Raw genomic sequence first — 18,376 nt, forward strand, 5'->3', positions numbered from 1 at the left:
AAAAAAAAAAAAAAAAAAAGAAGAGAGTAGTTACTTTCTCAGATTCATAGAGTAATTCAGGTCAGACTGGAGAAGAGAATGTATGTTTCTTAATCACAAAGACTTTTGATTTCTAGATTCCCCATTTTATCATTTGAAAGCCATGGCATGCTAACTATACAAATTATAATAAGCTCCACTGGGATTTATCCGTACTATAGCAGGTTCTATAGCCAAGTGGCACTCAGAATAGTGTTAGAATCCTTTCTCCCTTTTCAAAGCATCAAGGAAATAATTTGACTCCAAATCTAAGAACTCAATGTGAAAGATGATGGATATTTCTACCTCAGCAAAAATAGAAGCTGGAGTTTGGAATGTAGATGTTTAATCATGACTGTTGAATGAATTTTTTACTGTGTTATTAAGTAAAATAACTATATTATTTATACTATATAATTAAGCAAAATAAATGATGAAATTATGTAGTGTAAATCTACTTAAAGAAGAAAACTCTTCTTGTGGCTTATAAATGGTATTTTGTTTTATTTATATTGTAAAACCTCCAAATTTTATAAAAATTTGACTACTTTACCCAATTCTTAGCATGATACTTATAGCCCTAGTTTAAATAAAGAACTGAAGTTTTAAAATTAATATAATTTCAACATCCCTTAAAATGATTTTTCTAGAATAAAATTCTGTTGACACTAGTGAAAAGATATGTTCAGTTTACATCATCAATTATCTCCGAAACACTGAATTTTCCTTTTGAAAATTCACTTTGTTGTACCTTGAGTGCACTGGGGTTTCCTAATTGTGAACATTCCTGTTCTTAGATGAAGTCATGCTCTCAAGAACTGTGAGGGGTTTGAGATTTTACCCTATGTTCAAGCTAACGTGTTAACTTATCACAGTTTCATGGATGACTACAGAAGACACCTGACCTCTGGGTCAGAGGTGATTGATTATAGCAAAGCAGCAGCCAGAGTGTCAGCATACCACATCAATTCTCCTAGCCCCAGTTCCCCCTGAGTGATGCAGATGGGCCCTGATGGATGTATGCACCTGCAGCAGGTGGGGTTCAGGAGAGGAACCCTAAGCTTGGAGAATCTGTAGTTTTACAGCAAATAGGAAGCAAGTCTGCTCTTTGTCTTGGAGGGCAACATCACCTCAATCCTGAAGGTTACTAGTTGCAGACGCAACACTGAGAAATGGCCCAGATATAAAGGGGTCAGAGTCTTGTATTCTTGACCTACCTGTGAGATGTGTAGGAGCACAAGAGATCCATGAAGAACTTTCTCTCCTAGCACATGCAAATCTGGATGTTAGCACTGCAGGAATAGAAGATGAAGTCAGCACTTTACAAAAAGATACTTTCCTTGAAAATCAATTTCATTCTTGAAAAGTGGAATTATATTTCAGCAAACAATTTCTTGTTCCAAATTCATTGAAGCTAGGTCAATATACTTTTTCAATTTCTATGTCAAATACTAGTCTATCAAATTTGTTAGTATCATATGCAAAATATAAATGAGTGAGTGGGATAACTTGAATATCTGCTTGGTAAAAGTGAAATACATGATTTTTTAAATATACTTTTACTTTTTTGAATTTTGTTAAAATAAAAGAATAAATATCCAATTTTATCTGCAGAATAGACTTAGTAATTTTCTCCTATCATATATATTTTTTCATCCAGATTTTTATCATATTTCTGGTTAAAATCATTGAGGAGTCCCTCTTCCCCCTTTTCTTTTCATTTTCTTTCTTTCTATTTTTTTCAGGGAGTGGGGACAGCGTCTCACTGTCACCAAGGCTGAAGTGCAGTGGCATGATCATAGCTCACTGTAGCCTTGACCTCTGGGGCTCAGGTAATCCTCCCACCTCAGCCTCCCAGGCAGCTGGGTTGCCACCACACCAGCCTAATTTTTTGTATTTTTTGTATTTTTTGCCATATTTCCCAGGCTTGTCTTGAGCTCCTGGACTCAAAGGATGCACCCTGCTTGGCCTCCCAAAGTGCTGGGGTTATAGGTGTGAGCTACCATGCCCCGCCTTTTTTCATTTTCATTCATTCGCCTCTCTAACAATTCTAGATAGGGATATTATTATTTGCTAGAAATATTTCAAAATAATTTATTTTATTATTTAAAGGTGAATTCATGAGAATAATTACCCTTCTCCTTGGATATTCACTTATTTAGTATATATTTACTGAGTCGCTGCTATGTGTCAGGCATTGTTCTAAATGCTGGAAAATAGAGAACAAAACTTACAAAATTTGTGAAATTCAGTAAAATATAATTATCACTTAATTGCCCACATTGCCAACAGTTCCCCCACTGCCTTTGTCCAGTGGCTTCAGGAGTGCAATTGATTACCTTTAGTTCTACTAGGGTTTGATGAGTACCCAAGGTTCAGGAATGTTTCTCACCCAGAGGAAGTGTCTCGCAGCCTGTGACTAGAGATACGAATGTTTGGACCTGGAATGAGCAGCAGGTGGCGATGTTGAGACGGCATTAGGAACATCACTACCTGCTGCTTGCTGTAAACCAACCACTGGATTCAAGTGGAGTGAGCCGTATAACTCAAGAATCTGATATACTTCCTATTCTTTTTAGAGTTTCCTAATGTGTTTGGTGAATGAACCTATTTGTTAAGTCACTTAGCAGAATATACAAGTAAGTGTCAGTTGTCGACATTGACTAATAGCTGATTGGAGAAGAGTTCCTCTAATTATCAGATGTTGACAAGACTTATGAGAACATGGCATGACATATGAATTTAGCACCTATTAGAATAACTCATCTCGATCCTCCAAATTATTCATCCTTCGGGATTATATATTATCTTATTTATTATACTTCTAGCGTGTTCACAGAAAACAAGCTATGGTTGATATTTATTGATCACCCCAAATGTATTTATCATTGTTAAGGGAATGTAGTTTGAATCTGAGATAAATATATCATATGTTTCAAAAACAGAATGGGATGAGCCTGTTTTTACAGGACTGCTGCAATTGAACCCAAAACTGTAAAACATGACTGACTGGTCATAATGTATCATGTCCTATGCCTTCCATTCCCAGGGACATGATTTCATTGAAGAAAGCAAGCAGAGGAAACTGAGGACAAATCTATTTTATGAACATGGTCTGATTTTTGGGTGGTCAGTCTGAAAGCAAAGATGAAGCAAAAGTTGGAGTGGCCAAAGAAACACACAAAAAGTAGTTTGAAATGTAACAATTGTCATAGCTTCCTTTGTTTCTGCCATAGCTATTGAAACATTAATGTCCTTTAAAAAGATGATATTGCTTTTTCAAGATATTTACAGTGATACACAGTAATGCTTATAGCAACATCACTGTTTCAGATGCAAACAGAATAATTAAGCATGGAATTTGGTACACATTTTTTCATTTATATATATATATGTGAGATATATGTGATCTTCCTGTTTTCAACATAAACACATTTTAGGCCCAGCTGATGAAAACAATTAATCAAAATGGTCCAGTTGTTGTATAGATTGAAATTTTAAAAAACCTGCCCAAGTAGAGTACCTAAAAATATTATCCAGAAGGAATTTATTGAGGTGATATAAACAAATTCAAGAAATAGGCTAAATGTTATTAGGTATGAAGGAAAATGTAATTACTTTCAGTTTTATAATTCCTCAGCAGCCTGTCTTAAATTCCTCTTTTTCAGAACAACTCTCCTTTCTCTTAGAAATAACTAAAGCTTCTTATATTCCCTCCCTCTCTTCCTCTATGTTTGCATTCAGCTAATATGTTGTGTTCCTATTCTTGCCATGCATCAGATGGGTATTTGAGCAAAAGCAATGAAAGATATAATCCCTGCTTTCCAGACATTCTCAGTCAAGTTTAGACAAGACACAAGGGAACAGAAGTGCGCTGGGTTGTGGGAAAGCTATGATGGAGTAAGCCCAAAGCATTAGGGCACACAGAGCGGAGACCCTTAACCTGGCCCAGGGAAAAAGAGTCAAGGAAGGCTCCCCAGAGGAGGTGACCACTGAGCTAAGTTTTTCTTCTTCTTCTTTTCTTTCTTTCTTTCTTTTTTTTTTTTTTTGGAGACGGAGTCTTGCTCTGTTGCCCAGGCTGGAGTGCAGTGGTGCAATCTCGGCTCACTGCAACCTCTGCCTCTTGGGTTCACGCCATTCTCCTGTCTCAGCCTCCCAAGTAGCTGGGACTACAGGCACCCACCCCCATGCCTGGCTAATTTTTGGTATTTTAGTAGAGACGGGGTTTCACCGTGTTAGCCAGGATGGTCTCGATCTCCTGACCTCGTGATCCGTCTGCCTCAGCCTCCCAAAGTGTTGGGATTACAGCCGTGAGCCACTGTGCCCGGCCTGAAATAAGTTTTAAAGGATGGGGCAAGAAGGGTCAAGGAAGGGCTGGATTGTACAAAGTCATGCCATGTTTGGGGAACCTAACATAATTCAAGTTGCCAGGAGTATAGTATGTAAACGTAAAGTGATGAGAGACGAAGGTGGTAGAAGCAGGTGGGGAGATCAGGAAGGGTTTTGAATAGCATGCGAAGGAGTTTCTATTTTATGCTGAACGTGTCTTTAAATATGCAGAGATATTTAAGAATTGAAAAAGCAATGATGATGCAAACCTCACCACAAGAAGCAGATGTTGTCTTAATTTACCTTCTTCCTGTACTCTCTCTGGGAGAATGATGACTGTTGGGTTTAGAAACCTTTGATTTTAGAGCTCAGAGGTCAGGCTATTTAAACCACAGCAAGCATTTGATAAGTATGGCTGTTATTAGCATACGATTATGAAAATAGAGATATCATAGAAAAATTATAGAAAAAGAAACACCTTTAACATCTTAAGTGTCTCATGAGGGCTCACAACTCAGTTCATATCTCACAGTCTGATAATCAAGCTGTTCAATTTTATTGTCCTCACTCATGAATACCTTTCATATCTAAGCTGTCAATGAATTTCTAAGTTAAGAGTGTATTAATTGGTTTCTCTTCTATGTGCAATATCAGATTGTTGCATCTCTCTGTTGGCGGTAAACACATTCTGCCTAGTATTACAGTTATTTCAGGGTAGATTCCTTTGGCTAAATTAAAATTTCTTGAGGGTAAGAAACAGGTTCTTTTCACTTTGTGTTCACCAGAACAGCTAGAACATTGACTTCTAGTTAGTGGGGTTAGTTCTATAGTTTTCTTCCTAATTCTTATACTAACTAGAGCAGACTAAGAGCTGTGAAATATTATAAACTCTAGAGTTTCAAGGCCAACTACATGAAATTGTTCATTGGAGATTATATTGATCCAGGGTACTTGGGACTTAACCATTTTGAAAGAAGATAACTTAATTACTTTAATATACAACGAACACAAATTTTAAGCTTCATCTCTGCATCGTATCTGAGAAGGCAGGTCGTGCTGTGTAAAGGGCTTGTCATCTACACACAGTGCCTCCTCTGAGGCATCTCCAGGCAGCACTAATTGCTTATTTTGTATCATTTCCATACTATTTCTCTGTATGCCTTAGAGAGAGATGATGTCCTAATCTTTGTGTGTCACATATGTTGAAAAAACTTTTGTCGGATGAATGAATAAATGACTGGCCATGTGACAGATCAATTTACATTTTGAGCTTGAGTTTTCTCTTTTCTAAAATCAGTCTAATAATCCTTATCTACTTCAGAGAGTCTCATTCAATAATGAAAGTTCTTATAATTGGTGATAAATTGTACACAATCTTTTTTGGATAGAGTTGGAGTGTAAAATAAATGGAATTGTAGGGTATTAAGTGAAAATTAGAAATGTTTGCTAGCATGACACTTTGCCAAAATAATAGTAGATTTTGGAGCCCAGATGCCTGTGTATGAATCTGATCTTGGACATTTATTAGCTGTATGACTTGGGCAGTCGCTTAACCTCCCTGTGCATCTGGCTTTTATAACCTGTAAAATAGAAGTACTATTGGTACCTTACAAGGACATTGTGCTAAGTAAGTTAATACATGGCTACAGCACAGGACTGCTAAGCACTCACTAAGTGCTAGCCATTATTTTGTCTTTATATCTCTAATGTGATGTAATGCTTTTGTTCATTTTCACGTTCCCAGCACATAGCTGAGTACATAGTCTATAGATTCAGTGTTTTTTGATTAAGTGAAAAAATAAATGCTTAACACATTATAAATGGACATTTTCTATATTAATATTTCCAAGATCATCTTAAAGTCATTCAGGTCAACTTAGAGAAAAGAAACCAGAAATTATAAATAGTGACTAGCTGCCTAAAGTGCTATTGAATGGGTCTAGTTGTATTCCTCAGAACAAAGATGGTCAATGCATAAACTTCCTCCATTCCTTGTTTATAAAATGCTTCAGATACATACCACTTTCAATCCCAAACCTCTTTTATTCCAGTGTTTTCTCAGCTTTCCAGATTATGAGACAAAAGCTTCCATAGGTGCTAATGGCATTTAATACCTCTCATTAATACCATGAATTCACCCTGGAACAAGGAAGGAGCCCTGGGGTCCAGGAGCAACTGCCATTGACAGGCAAGGAATAAGCTGGAGCTGCAGCAAGGGACAGCAAATATTGGGAGCTTAAAAATCACATCACCCCTATACCCTGGCCTTCATGGCATTTGAAAGCTTGGGCAGATATGGGGAGGGAACCACCAGAAGTTCTCTTCAGGTGATGTGTAGAAAAGGAAACTGAAGCTTTTGGTCTTTGTAACAGAACCTAAGGGAAATTTCGAATCTCTACAGGTAATGGAATCTGGTGCTCTAATTAGAAGCACTAATTAGACTCAACTCAGCACTTAGCTGAGTTTTGTGTTTTTGGTTGTTACAAGCATTCCAACGAAACTCTCTCCAGCCACTAGACTCATGGAAGGAAATTTTCTAGGTTCTGCTGTTTTCTTTCTGTTGTTGTTCCTGTTTAATGTTGACTCTCTTCAAATTGATTAATCAAGAAGCAAACAACTTTACTTATTAAACACCTTTGTGAAACAGCATGATAGAATTCTGCTAGATGACTCACGGCTCTTGTTTGATTTCGTCTTGTTGATATTTTTAAAAGAATGAAACGTGTCATGTCCTGATACTATCTCTATTTGATTTGGTGCAGGCTGCCTTGGGTCCTGTACTAAACAAGTGAAAAAGGAAAGGTCTTTATTGGTTTTGTGAAGAACAAACACCAAGCAACTCCTTAGTCTTTACCAAAACAAGGCCAAACAGAGTGGATTCATCTTCTTATCTGCCTAAAAACTGAATAGTACATATAAAATGGTCAAGAAGAGCTAGGAACCAGAGGGATAAAATATTACCCTTGTCCTACATCCTTTCTCCCCAATCCAGTCATAGTAGCTTTATTTGACTTGCACATATAAGGTTTGAAGAAAGAGAGATATGTGAAGGAAAAAAGACTAAAGGGAAAACACTGCTTCCAAAGGAGTTTATATGGGGGTCACAGTGTTCTTAATGCCAGAAATAATATGTTCTGTACTGCGTGTGCAGCAAAGGGAGTCTTTCCAGGCTGGATCCAGTATATCAGGTTCTTTATGGATATGGTAAATAGTAAAGCACGCAGTTCTATTTTGAGGGTAGATCAAGTGAGAGCAATGATACTTAGCTCATTTCTGGAACTGGCACATGGACCTGGCAAATTCTGCATGGGAATAAGAGAGATGAACTTTGTGTATAATTCAGACAATCACAGACAGTATAGTCTTCTTGAAAGTAGCTTCCTGTTAAAGTCCAGACATTTAACTCTTATTTCTGTGTCTATAGATTATTCCTATTAGGGTTTGGTTAGGATTGAGGTCAGTATCGAGCCCATCGTACCAATAGGTATTCTACATATGTATTTGTTGAGCTAATGAAGGAATAAAATCACTTACCTCCTTTCTACTGCTGTAGCTCTATTAAGTGTGATACATAGAACAATTTATAGTAAATATTTTCCTTACACATTTGAGAAAAAGCTCTGGAAGATAATTTGACTATTTTGATTCTCATTATGGGCTATCTTTGTCCTTGGTATATCATTCCCTACTTCTAGTGAACGCTTAGTCTTTCAATTTATTTCCCATTTATTAGGAAGTAATACTTTTATTGTAACATTCAGGAGGGGGTGGAGTGATACCACACAAGCATTCAATGACCTCGTGGTTTTAGCATCTAATTCCAATAAAGATGAGACCAATGCCTGAGGATTTGAGAGTGGCAGATGTTCAGTGGGGCCACAGAGGAAAAGCCCGTGTGGGATGAATGACAGGCACCAGGTGGCCATGCACTTCTCATTGACTTTTTAAAGATGGGCTCAATCAATCAAGATTTAGAATAACAGCCAGTATTTTCCAAGTACCTACTACATGTTTGCCATGAAACCCACTTACTTTTCTATATTTTTCTTCCTAATTCTCAAAACAACAATCATGACATGTATTAAGGTTATAGTGGCTTTATATTAGAAAATGGGGTTAAATGTGTAAGCAAGAAAAAGCACTTTGGAATTTTCTATTCTTTCTCCATTCACACTGAAAACGTGAGAATTATCTTAAGGGAAGAAAGGCGAGAAGGCTCTCACATTTACATGCAGACTTCCCTTTTATTTCTTCCTTTAGTGTAGCTCAGGGGTTCTCAATTCTAAATGTGAATCCGAGTTACTATATGCACTAATTCACATATGTTAAACTTTAAGGGTGATTTAAGGGAGTTCAAGACGATTTTGACTATGCCAGATTTTTGCTTTAGGCATTGACTTTAAAACTAACCCTCAGCCGGGCGTGGTGGCTCACGCCTGTAATCCCAGCACTTTGGGAGGCCAACACAGGCAGATCACAAGGTCAGGAGTTCAAGACCAGTCCGGCCAACATGATGAAACCCATCTCTACTAAAAATACAAAAATTAGCTGGGTGTGGTGGTGTGTGCCTATAATCCTAGCTACTCAGGAGGCTGAGGCACGAGAATGACTTGAACCCAGGAGGCAGAGGTTGCAGTGAGCTGAGATTGCACCACTGCATGCCAGCCTGGTGCCAGAGCGAGAGTCTGTCTCAGAAAACAAAACAAAACAAAAAACCCTCGATTAATAACAAACTCCGCTTTATTCAAAATAAGCAATACAAATTGTAAAATGTATTTAAAATTTTCAGAAACAGTGGTTATTAGCAAATGATGTTTCAATGGGTTATGGAAGGATAGAGAAAGTCTTAAATCATCTTCTTTCCCTCCCTCCCTTCCCTTCCTCCTTCTTCCTTCCTCCTTCCTTCCTCCTTCCTTCCTTCTTCCTCCTTCTTCCTTCCTTCCTTCCTTCCCTCCTCTCTCTCTCTCTCTTCTTTCTCTTTCTTTCTTCTTTCTTTCTTCTTTCTTTCTTGACGGACTTTCATCTTGTTGCCCAGGCTGGAGTGCAGTGGTATGATCTCAGCTCACTGCAACCTCCACGTCCCAGGTTCTAGTGATTCTCCTGCCTCAGCCTCCCGAGTTGCTGGGATTACAGGCACGTGCCACCACACCTGGCTAATTTTTTTTTTTTTTTTAGTAGAGATGAGGCTTCACCATGTCCGTCAGGCTGGTCTTGAACTCCTGACCTCAAGTGATCCACCTGCCTTGGCCTCCCAAAGTGCTGGGATTACAGGCATGAACCACTGTGCCTGACCAATCAACTTCTTTTCTAACATCAACATTTTGTTGCACTCGGCTCCATTGCCAACCGCAGGAAAGCAAAAGAGATAAAGAAGAGTTCTTCAGGTTCAAAGTTTCTTTAATTAAATTCTCTTTCTTTTACAGTCCTATAGTGTAAGAGAAATCTCTCAACCTTTCTCTGTATCTTTTCTAACCTATAAGAAGGAAAAGCAGAGACATACTTACAAAAAGTAAGTTTTAAAATCTCTCCTTTTCCACCCAAAATTACAACTTTATCTGAAATAGCCCTTCCTTCTTAAGCCTTCCAAGGTAAGAAGTTTTGCCACATGGCACCACAGCCCAAGGTTTAAGAGCAGTGGTCTCAGAGTCAAGAAATGGGGTATAAATCCCAAATCCACTCCTTGGTAGAAGTGTCACTTTCTGCAATTTGCTTAACCTCTCTGAGACTCTGTTTTCCCAGTCATATACTGGGGATAATTTCTTACTTCCTCTTAGGACGGTTAAGGAGAGTCTGGAACTAAGCAGGCATTCAATATTCATTGACTGAATAAGAATTGTGCAACACACAGTATTGAAGCAAGCACATAGTCTGTTCTTATTAAAATATAGTTATATAACTATATATATATATTTATATAACTATAATATAACTATATTAAAATATAGTTATAACTTCCTCTTCGCTGCTAAATAAGTGAGAATGATTTTGTTTTAAACATTCTAAATAAACAGAATTGCAGCATGGGAGACATGAGGACATTGCTGGGAAAATAGAATATCAGTGCATAAATAGTAAGACACTGAGTGATTTCATTCATAAATTCAAATTTTGTCCAGTTCCAATTCTACCACTAGATCTCACCCCCTGAGATGGCAGCAGGTGCAGGGGCATGAGTGCATTTGTGTACCTCCATGACCATAGCCTCTACATTTGGCTTCACCTGTGTTGCCCCAGCATCAGCTCAACCTTGCTTGCCTGGTCTCCTTTAGGTCTTAGTAGTACTGGACTCATGAGCCCATCTATTCTCATTTCTTCTGGTCTGGGATCCTTACCTAGGGTCTTCTGTGGGGTCTGCCTGCTCTACTGGTCAGCTCCTGGCAAGCTCACTGGCTTCCAACTCAGCAACCCAGGGAGGCTACACTTCAAGGCCCCTGCCTGACTGTTAGGACTATTTTCCAGATTGGTACGGAACATTCCCTAAGGTGGCTTCTTCCAATAGTGCTAAAGGGCAATGTGGCAAGACGTCCCATGCCATTCAGATTTTCTTCAATGTACCATTTGTTCTCTAGGTCGAAATTATTCCTAGAGACATAAGGTGAGATACCAGGAGACCTACAAAGACGACTGCACTCTGCTTTCTCTCTTTCTCCTCATATTCCCACGGTCTTCTTTCATTGCCTTTGTATCATACACTCCTCCATGTTAATACCAGCTAAGCCTTAATGTCCCAGTGGCTAACTCCTCTCTACTTTATGTTAATTCTATAAGCTTAATCCTGCATGCTGGGTTGTTGATCTGCTAATAAAGGAGGAAAATAAAGGAATTTGAAAATCTTCTCTCAAGACAATATCTTGGTTTGCAAGGCTATGTTTTTTCTGCATAATCCTATTTATGCATGTCAGAAGCTAAATATTACCTTGGTCTTACTCTTTGCAAGGCATCAGAACTTGCAAATCAGAATTCTAAACTCTTCTGAAGACAGATGGATGCATTGGATGGAGTAGGCTGAAGGTCTTATATCTGCAAAAGCAAGAGAAAAAAAGGACATTCGTAATTTCTTGGATATTTTCCTACAGTGTTTCAAGAGCAAAGTGGAATTTACTGGGAAATTTCCTCTAAAGAATATTAGGGAAACATTCTTGCCATAAAAACCTGCATGATATATTTAAATAACTCATCTATTATTTGTATACAGTATAAAATGCACAAAATAAACCAGACTAACTCTCCAAATTCTATGCAGTTATAACTCTTTGTGTTGTATAGATGCATTCTCAATGTAAACTATTTTGGTGATTTTATGATATTGACATTTATTTATGCTGAACTAAGCTATGATCAGTTTCCCTAAATGGAACACTAAAAAACTATACAGCTGTTTTCCAACAATCTTCCAAGATTAAGGTGGTTGTTTTTTGTTATAATGAAACTAATAAATTGTTTGGCCTGGTTTAATTGCTAGTGTTTCGTGTACACGTTGATGTCGATTTTAAACAAGAAAAGCAGAAAATGAAAGTATGTTTTCTTTGGCAGGCATTTGATGTACTTGGAAGAGTTGAAGCTTACCTTAAGCTCCTTAAATCAGAGGATTTAAGTCTGGCTGTTTTGGCAGCGAGGCATGAGGAATTACATAGAAAAATTAAAGACTGCACAGCTGATGCTTTGCAAAAGGGACAAACCTTAATCAGCCAAGTAGACTCCTGCAGGTGAGTAAAGTTGATTTCTTTCTCAGTGTAACAAGCTTTTTCACAGTTTCCACAACCTGCTAAAAAATAAGATGCATGATTGTCTTTTTCTGGTTCTAATGTTTTGCTGCATTATGATATGGCTTAAAAGGATCTGTTGAAGTTTGATCAACAGCTATTCTGAACCCAGCCATTGCTCATCCAGAAGTGAGGCCATATTCTAAGCCTGGAGACTTACATATGCTAAAGCTTTCTGTTTACTCATTTCTGAGGCGGGGAAAGAAAATGGACAAAATAAGAAATGGAGCTTTAGTTCCCAAGGCTTTTCAAACCCTAGCATCTTTATGGAATAGCTCCTTCCCTTTGGTTCATGAGTCTTGAGTCTATCCTGTCCCTTTTTTCTCTTACTGGAAGAAAATAAAATACCAGAATTTCCTTCCAGTTAGACCTTGGTGGCTCACCATGCAAAACCCTAAGTAAACAGTGACAATTATTAATCCAACGGCATGGGCACCAGACTCCATGTTTTTGAACAGTGCTCTAGGTGGGCCTGTTTTATGAGCACATTTGGTGAATGCATCAGTGTTGAGCTTAGTGGGTATGAAGAGAGAGAAAGACCTTGAGAAAGAGAGAGAGAATGCAGTAGGAAAGTACGGGAAAGACCAGGGATTGGAAGACAAAGAGGAAATGACGGAGCAGATAGTGGAACGCATATTGACCAGGAAGAAATGAAAGCAGGGCTTACATTTTTGACAGAGACAAAAAAATATATATTATAGATGGGTTAAACCCAGTTTTTCACCTTCCATGTCTACAATCTCCTTGAAACTCAAAGACATTCAGTTTGAAGAACCATGAAATAGGTGAAATGTGATAAAAATCATTTTATTTCTGTTTAAATCCCTGTTCTGTTCTATTTTAGACGTGTTTAAAGGTGTTGATTTGGTAACTTTGGGTTTGGGGAACATTCTTTCCAGAAGACAGTCTGAATCTGGACAGAGGTATTTAACCCAGCATTTCTGATATTTGCTACAGGACCATGCACAACTAAGATTAGAAATAATCCAAGGTCTTCCAATAAAAGCCAAAAAGTTGAGACTATGAAGACAAGGGATTCTCCCCTTTGAAAAATGAATAACTGTGTTTTTTACTAAGTTTCTTTACTTTAGCTCCAAGCCATGCAGTAGGTAATAGGGGTGTCTACTAGGCTTCAGGAGTTTCAAGGTGTTCCCTCCCATCCAGGCACAAAATATGGATACTGGAACTCCTCCTTCTCCTCTTTTCCAGCTTTTCCAGAATGTATAAATGTCTTGAGCAATACAGAAAATGTCCTGTGGGGTGGAAGGTTGGACATCAGGGTACATGTTGGACATTGATTTGAGTCATACGATGACTGAATTAAGCAGTGAGGTTTCCAGTTATAATTTTAAAATGCTCCAATCTCAGTTTAACAAATGGGTCTCCAAGCACGGACAGATGTTATTTCTCTGGTCAGGCTACTCTTTGCTTGTGACACGTTCCCTGGCTGTGGAAAGGTTCCTCTCACGCATGGGGAGATCACCGTGTAGCTGAAGACCTCTGCCCAAATCTCCGGAGTTCTGTTGGTGGGTTACTCCTTCCTGTCTGGTACCCTGCCCACAAATTTGAGATGCCTTGACTCAAAGCCTGATTCCTGTCTTCTCAACTCAGCAAGAACTCTGGGCTCTGCTTAGGTTCCACCTCTCTGAGCTTTGATCTAAAAACTACCTTCCAGGCAGTAAACTAGTGCAATCATAAGGCTCATCTCATGTATTTTCCTTCTCTAACCCATCACTGCCCTGTGCTACTAATTGTTCCGTGTCTGAAAACCGTTGTTCCTGTACTTGTTCTTCTAGTTGGTTAAGATATGAGGGTAAATCCAGTCCCTGCCTCTTGACCAGAAACTGAAGTTCCCGATTCAGTTTTGATACTTAACTCCTGGAGTTAGAAAAGTAGTCACAACTTTTTACTGCTGAATTTTATCCTGTTTGCTCTAATCAGTAATTCTTTGTTTTCAAAACTTACATGTAAGAGGAAAGCTGCTTTTATTTTATATACATTCTATGTTTGAGGTTTTATTGACTATTTTTAGCCATCATTTTGTAATGGCTGATATGTTTATTTGCTTCTTTATGTGCCAAGAGTGGTGCTGTCTCATTCAACTACAAAAAACAAACAAACAAAAAACTCTATGAAATAGACATCTTCATTTCATAAATGGGAAACTGAGATTGAGAGAAGTTAAGTTTAAATGTCATGGCATTGTTTTTGACACTCCACATGTATGAAATTAAACTCCCTTGACACTAGTCTTAGTTTCCTTATCCATACCAGTTTTCTTTTACCTCTTTTGCTCTTTTGGTCTTAATTTTAACATAATTATCATTTTCAAAGAGACAGCTACAATCCTGTTTTCGTGATGCAGACTGGTTTCAATAGAAGAAGAAATAATTAGGTACCATTTCAAAAAGCTTGAATTAATGCTTAGGTAAGTGGGTTTAAGAAAATCTTTAGCAATATGGTTTCTGTCAACATTGTAGTTCCAAAGCATTTGGTTTCCTCGAGATTTTATATTTTATAAATCAATACTATCTTCATTTTGCAGGAGGAGCTAAAGATAAAATAAAATTGTTTCTTGGCAAAGGACATTTTTGGATTCAGAAGGTAGATGTAGAATAAAAACCCATTAAAAATTGAACTGAAATGCATTAGACTGTCAGTTGCAAACTAGAGCCATACGTTGCTATTGACCTCAATCCCATGTATTCTGTTTGGGATTTGCTCCCTTTCCTCATCTAATAATTTATGTGCTCAATGAACTGAGTTACCATCACAGGAAAGAAATAGAATGTAAGGATAATATTTCAAGTTGCAGCCACTGCTGGGGTGAAGATGGAGTTTAGAATGCTGGCAATGGAAATCAATGTAAATTTCAACAGAACAAAACAGATATTGCTGAACATCACAGTAGCTTCTGAGACTTCTGAGTGCCAGCCACACTCATGGGACACAATATATTAAGGTTTCTATTACCAGACACCAAAAACCTGGTATGGATAAGAAACCCAAGACTTCATGCTAAAGGAATTTTAATTCATACATTCTGAGTGCCAAAACAATGCCATGACATTTAAACTTAATTTCTCTGAATCTCAGTTTTCCCTTTGTAAAATGAAGATATACATTTTAGAGAGTTTTTTAAAAAATTGAATGAGACAGCACCACCAGTTGAGCACAAACTCACTTGTTTGTTGAGCCCTGTCTATGTGCACCACCGTCAGCACATAGAGAGGGCTTAATAAACAAGTACAGTGATACATCGTTTAACAGTGAGGATGCATTCGGAGAAATGAGTCTTACGTGATTTTGCTGTTGTGTGAACATCATAGAGTGCACTTACACACATCTTACACACACACCTACACATACTTAGACATGGTATAGCCTACTACATAGCTAAGCTAGCCTGTTGTTCCCGGGCTGCAGACTTGCACAGCATGTTACTGTATTGAATATTATAGGCAAATGAAACACAGTGGTATTTGTGTATCTAAACATAGAAAAAGTACAGTAAAAGCACAGCATTATAATCTTGTGGGAGCACCATTGTTGATTGAAATGTTATATGGTGTATAACTATACTTTTTTACTTTCTATATAAAGAGCTTAAAAAAATACTGAGGGTAATATGGTTGTTTCAAATGATTACAGCGCAGTCAGTTGTATCAAACTGTATTCATTTTCACTAACTGGAAAGGTAATATTTGAAATAGGGAAGATAAACACCTTAATGTAATAAAAGGCTTAATTTAGTATTGGGGCAGGTAGGAATCTCAGAGTCCCTTTGATCTGATTTTTTTTTCTGTTAGTCAAAAAATAGGACCTCAGAAGTTTACATTTATCTGAGATGAAGCTTCCTTAGTAAATCTGAGACATTTTCGTTACTGTTCGGTAATTACTACTTTATTAGGAACAGGCCTACACTGTTTTACTATCATGCAATCAAATACATTTGAAGTTTGAGCAGCTTCACAAAGCAAATTGTGGTTATTTACATGTTTTCTTGCCTTTTCTATTTCCTGCATTTAATCTGATGATAATTCTGAGTCATTATTAAATAGTTGTTATCTTTTTGGAGTACAGTATCTGTCACATAACCACTTTAATTTTAAAGGCATTTTAGTGCATTCTTTATGATGCCTAAAAGTGTATGCAATAACAGTTGTCTCAGTCCATTTTCTGTTGCTGTAGAAGAATATCTGAGACTGGTAGTATGTAAAGGAAAGAAGTTTATCTAGCTCATGATTCTGGAGGCTGGAGGGCCAAGATTGGGTGGCCACATCTGGTCAGCTTCTGGTAAGAACCTCATGCTGCCTCCTAACATGATGGAAAACTGGAAGGAAACCAGTTATGTATGAAAAAAGGGCAAAACACAAGAGGCAGCCTTGCTTTATAACAACCTGCTCTAGTGGGAACTAATCTATTCCTGAGAGAACTAACCCAGACTTATGAAAAATACGTTAATCCATCTTAATGACCATGTTATTTACCTCTTGAAGACACCACCTCCCAACACCACCTCATTGAGAACCAAGCCTCCACAGGAGTTTTGGTGGGGACGAACCATACTTAAATCATAGAAATGGCCAAACTAAGACTTATAGTGAGGTTAAAAGCCCCTGGCTTCCAGCCTTCCTCATCTCTCCCTAAGCATCATCCTTGAGAACCAAGTCTAAAGAAAAACCAAAGATGGCCTGCTACCAAGCAGAAGTTTGGATTTATTAAGACACAGGAATCTGTGGTGATTGGAAGTGCTGGGTCCAGGACCTTGTGTGAAGGTAAAGTTTTCTATAATGGGACAAAAATGAGGGACCTCCTTTTTTTCTCTCAGTTCAGTTACCAATTCAGAGCTGAAAACATACAAAACCCAGCAAGACCAGGCTACCTTGTGAAGTATTCATTTGCCTTTCCCGTTTGCTAAAATTAACTTATATAATTTACAAATAAACTTGCTTCAGACTTAACTCAATTTCTACACCTGCCTAAAGGACTGTATAAGTTTTCATTCTACCTCATCATGGTAGATTTAAGCTTATATGCCTTATCCTAACTGAATATTTTGCTTTGGTATAACTTTAACACTTATCTGTTTTGATCCAACACTTCCTGCCTTCTTAATGTAGGTCTTCATATTTTCATATTTTATAGAGACATAAAACAGGAGTTAATTGGATTTTGCTTTCTTTTCCCACAATTTTCATTTGCATTGGTTACTGCTACTTCCTTTGGTTAATATTGTGCATGGTTATGAACTTTTTGGACAGAACATGATCCATTTCTTCATTTGTTTATTCAGAAATATTTATTGAGCATCTTTTGTAAATCAGATGTTCCCAGGCATCGAATGTGACAGGTGAAGTGTCCATCTTCATGGTGATTATGCTATTCTGGTGGTAAGAAATAGCCAACAAATAAATCAAATACCTAAGATGCTCTTACCCAGGAATGAGTACTATGAAAAAATATAAAAGGGAAATGAGATAGAGTGACTGAGCAGGAGATCATTTTAGACATTGTAGTCAGAGAAAGACTCTCTAAGAACAAAGGGGATTACCCTGTAAGCAGCCGAGAGGTGAGTGGACCAGGCAGAGCAATAGTAAGGGTGCCACAGAGACAGGGGTGGTGTGACTGGAGGAGGGGGTGGCAGGGGGAGAAGGGGTGTCAGACAAGACTACAAAGTGAGGGGGGAGGTACACTGTGTTCAATGACTCGTTAGCAATAATGGCAAACACGTCTGTGCTCTAGACATAAATTAATTTAATCCTCAAAACCACCCTGTGAAATGGGTACTACTATTATCATTGTCCCTGTTTTGCAGATGAGGAAACTGGGGCACAGAGAAGTTTAATAACTTGCCCTATTGCCTGTAACCTTGCAGTAAGAGGTTGTGTGAGTACTTAAGGGCTGATCTGAACTACTATTAGGTTGCTAGCTTTTTGTCTTTCTACTCCTTTCATTCAGCTTTAATCAATAACTAAAAGCCTGTGGCTAAATGAACATGGATCCTTTTAAAAAATGTATTTAAAAAATGTATATTTTGTGCACTGAAAATTTACTCCAACTTCTAGCTTCAGCTCAAGTCCCAACTTCTCTGCAAAGTTTTTCTTTCTTTCAGTTCATTTCAGAAGTTATTAAATGTACATATGAGCATCTTATATGACATAGCAGCACCAGGCCTCAGGGACGATCAAAGCCATATAAAACTGACCCCAAATCCCCTGAACCTGTCCCATGTCCAGTCAGGGAGCAGCACATCAAGGAAGTGT

The 18,376-nt window shown here is 38.0% G+C and overlaps 1 protein-coding gene across 1 annotated transcript in view; it reads left to right on the forward strand.

Annotated features, from left to right (window-relative positions):
• Positions 1-18,376, forward strand: part of CCDC141 (coiled-coil domain containing 141) — a 215,293-nt gene that overhangs the window by 132,972 nt on the left and 63,945 nt on the right. Inside the window, 1 exon segment of the mRNA XM_017868275.1 lies at positions 11,881-12,053. Coding sequence (XP_017723764.1) covers positions 11,881-12,053 — 173 coding nt within the window.

Source organism: Rhinopithecus bieti, unplaced genomic scaffold (genome assembly GCF_001698545.2).
Source record: "Rhinopithecus bieti isolate Rb0 unplaced genomic scaffold, ASM169854v2 scaffold_3062, whole genome shotgun sequence".
NCBI classification, from domain to species: Eukaryota; Metazoa; Chordata; class Mammalia; order Primates; family Cercopithecidae; genus Rhinopithecus; species Rhinopithecus bieti.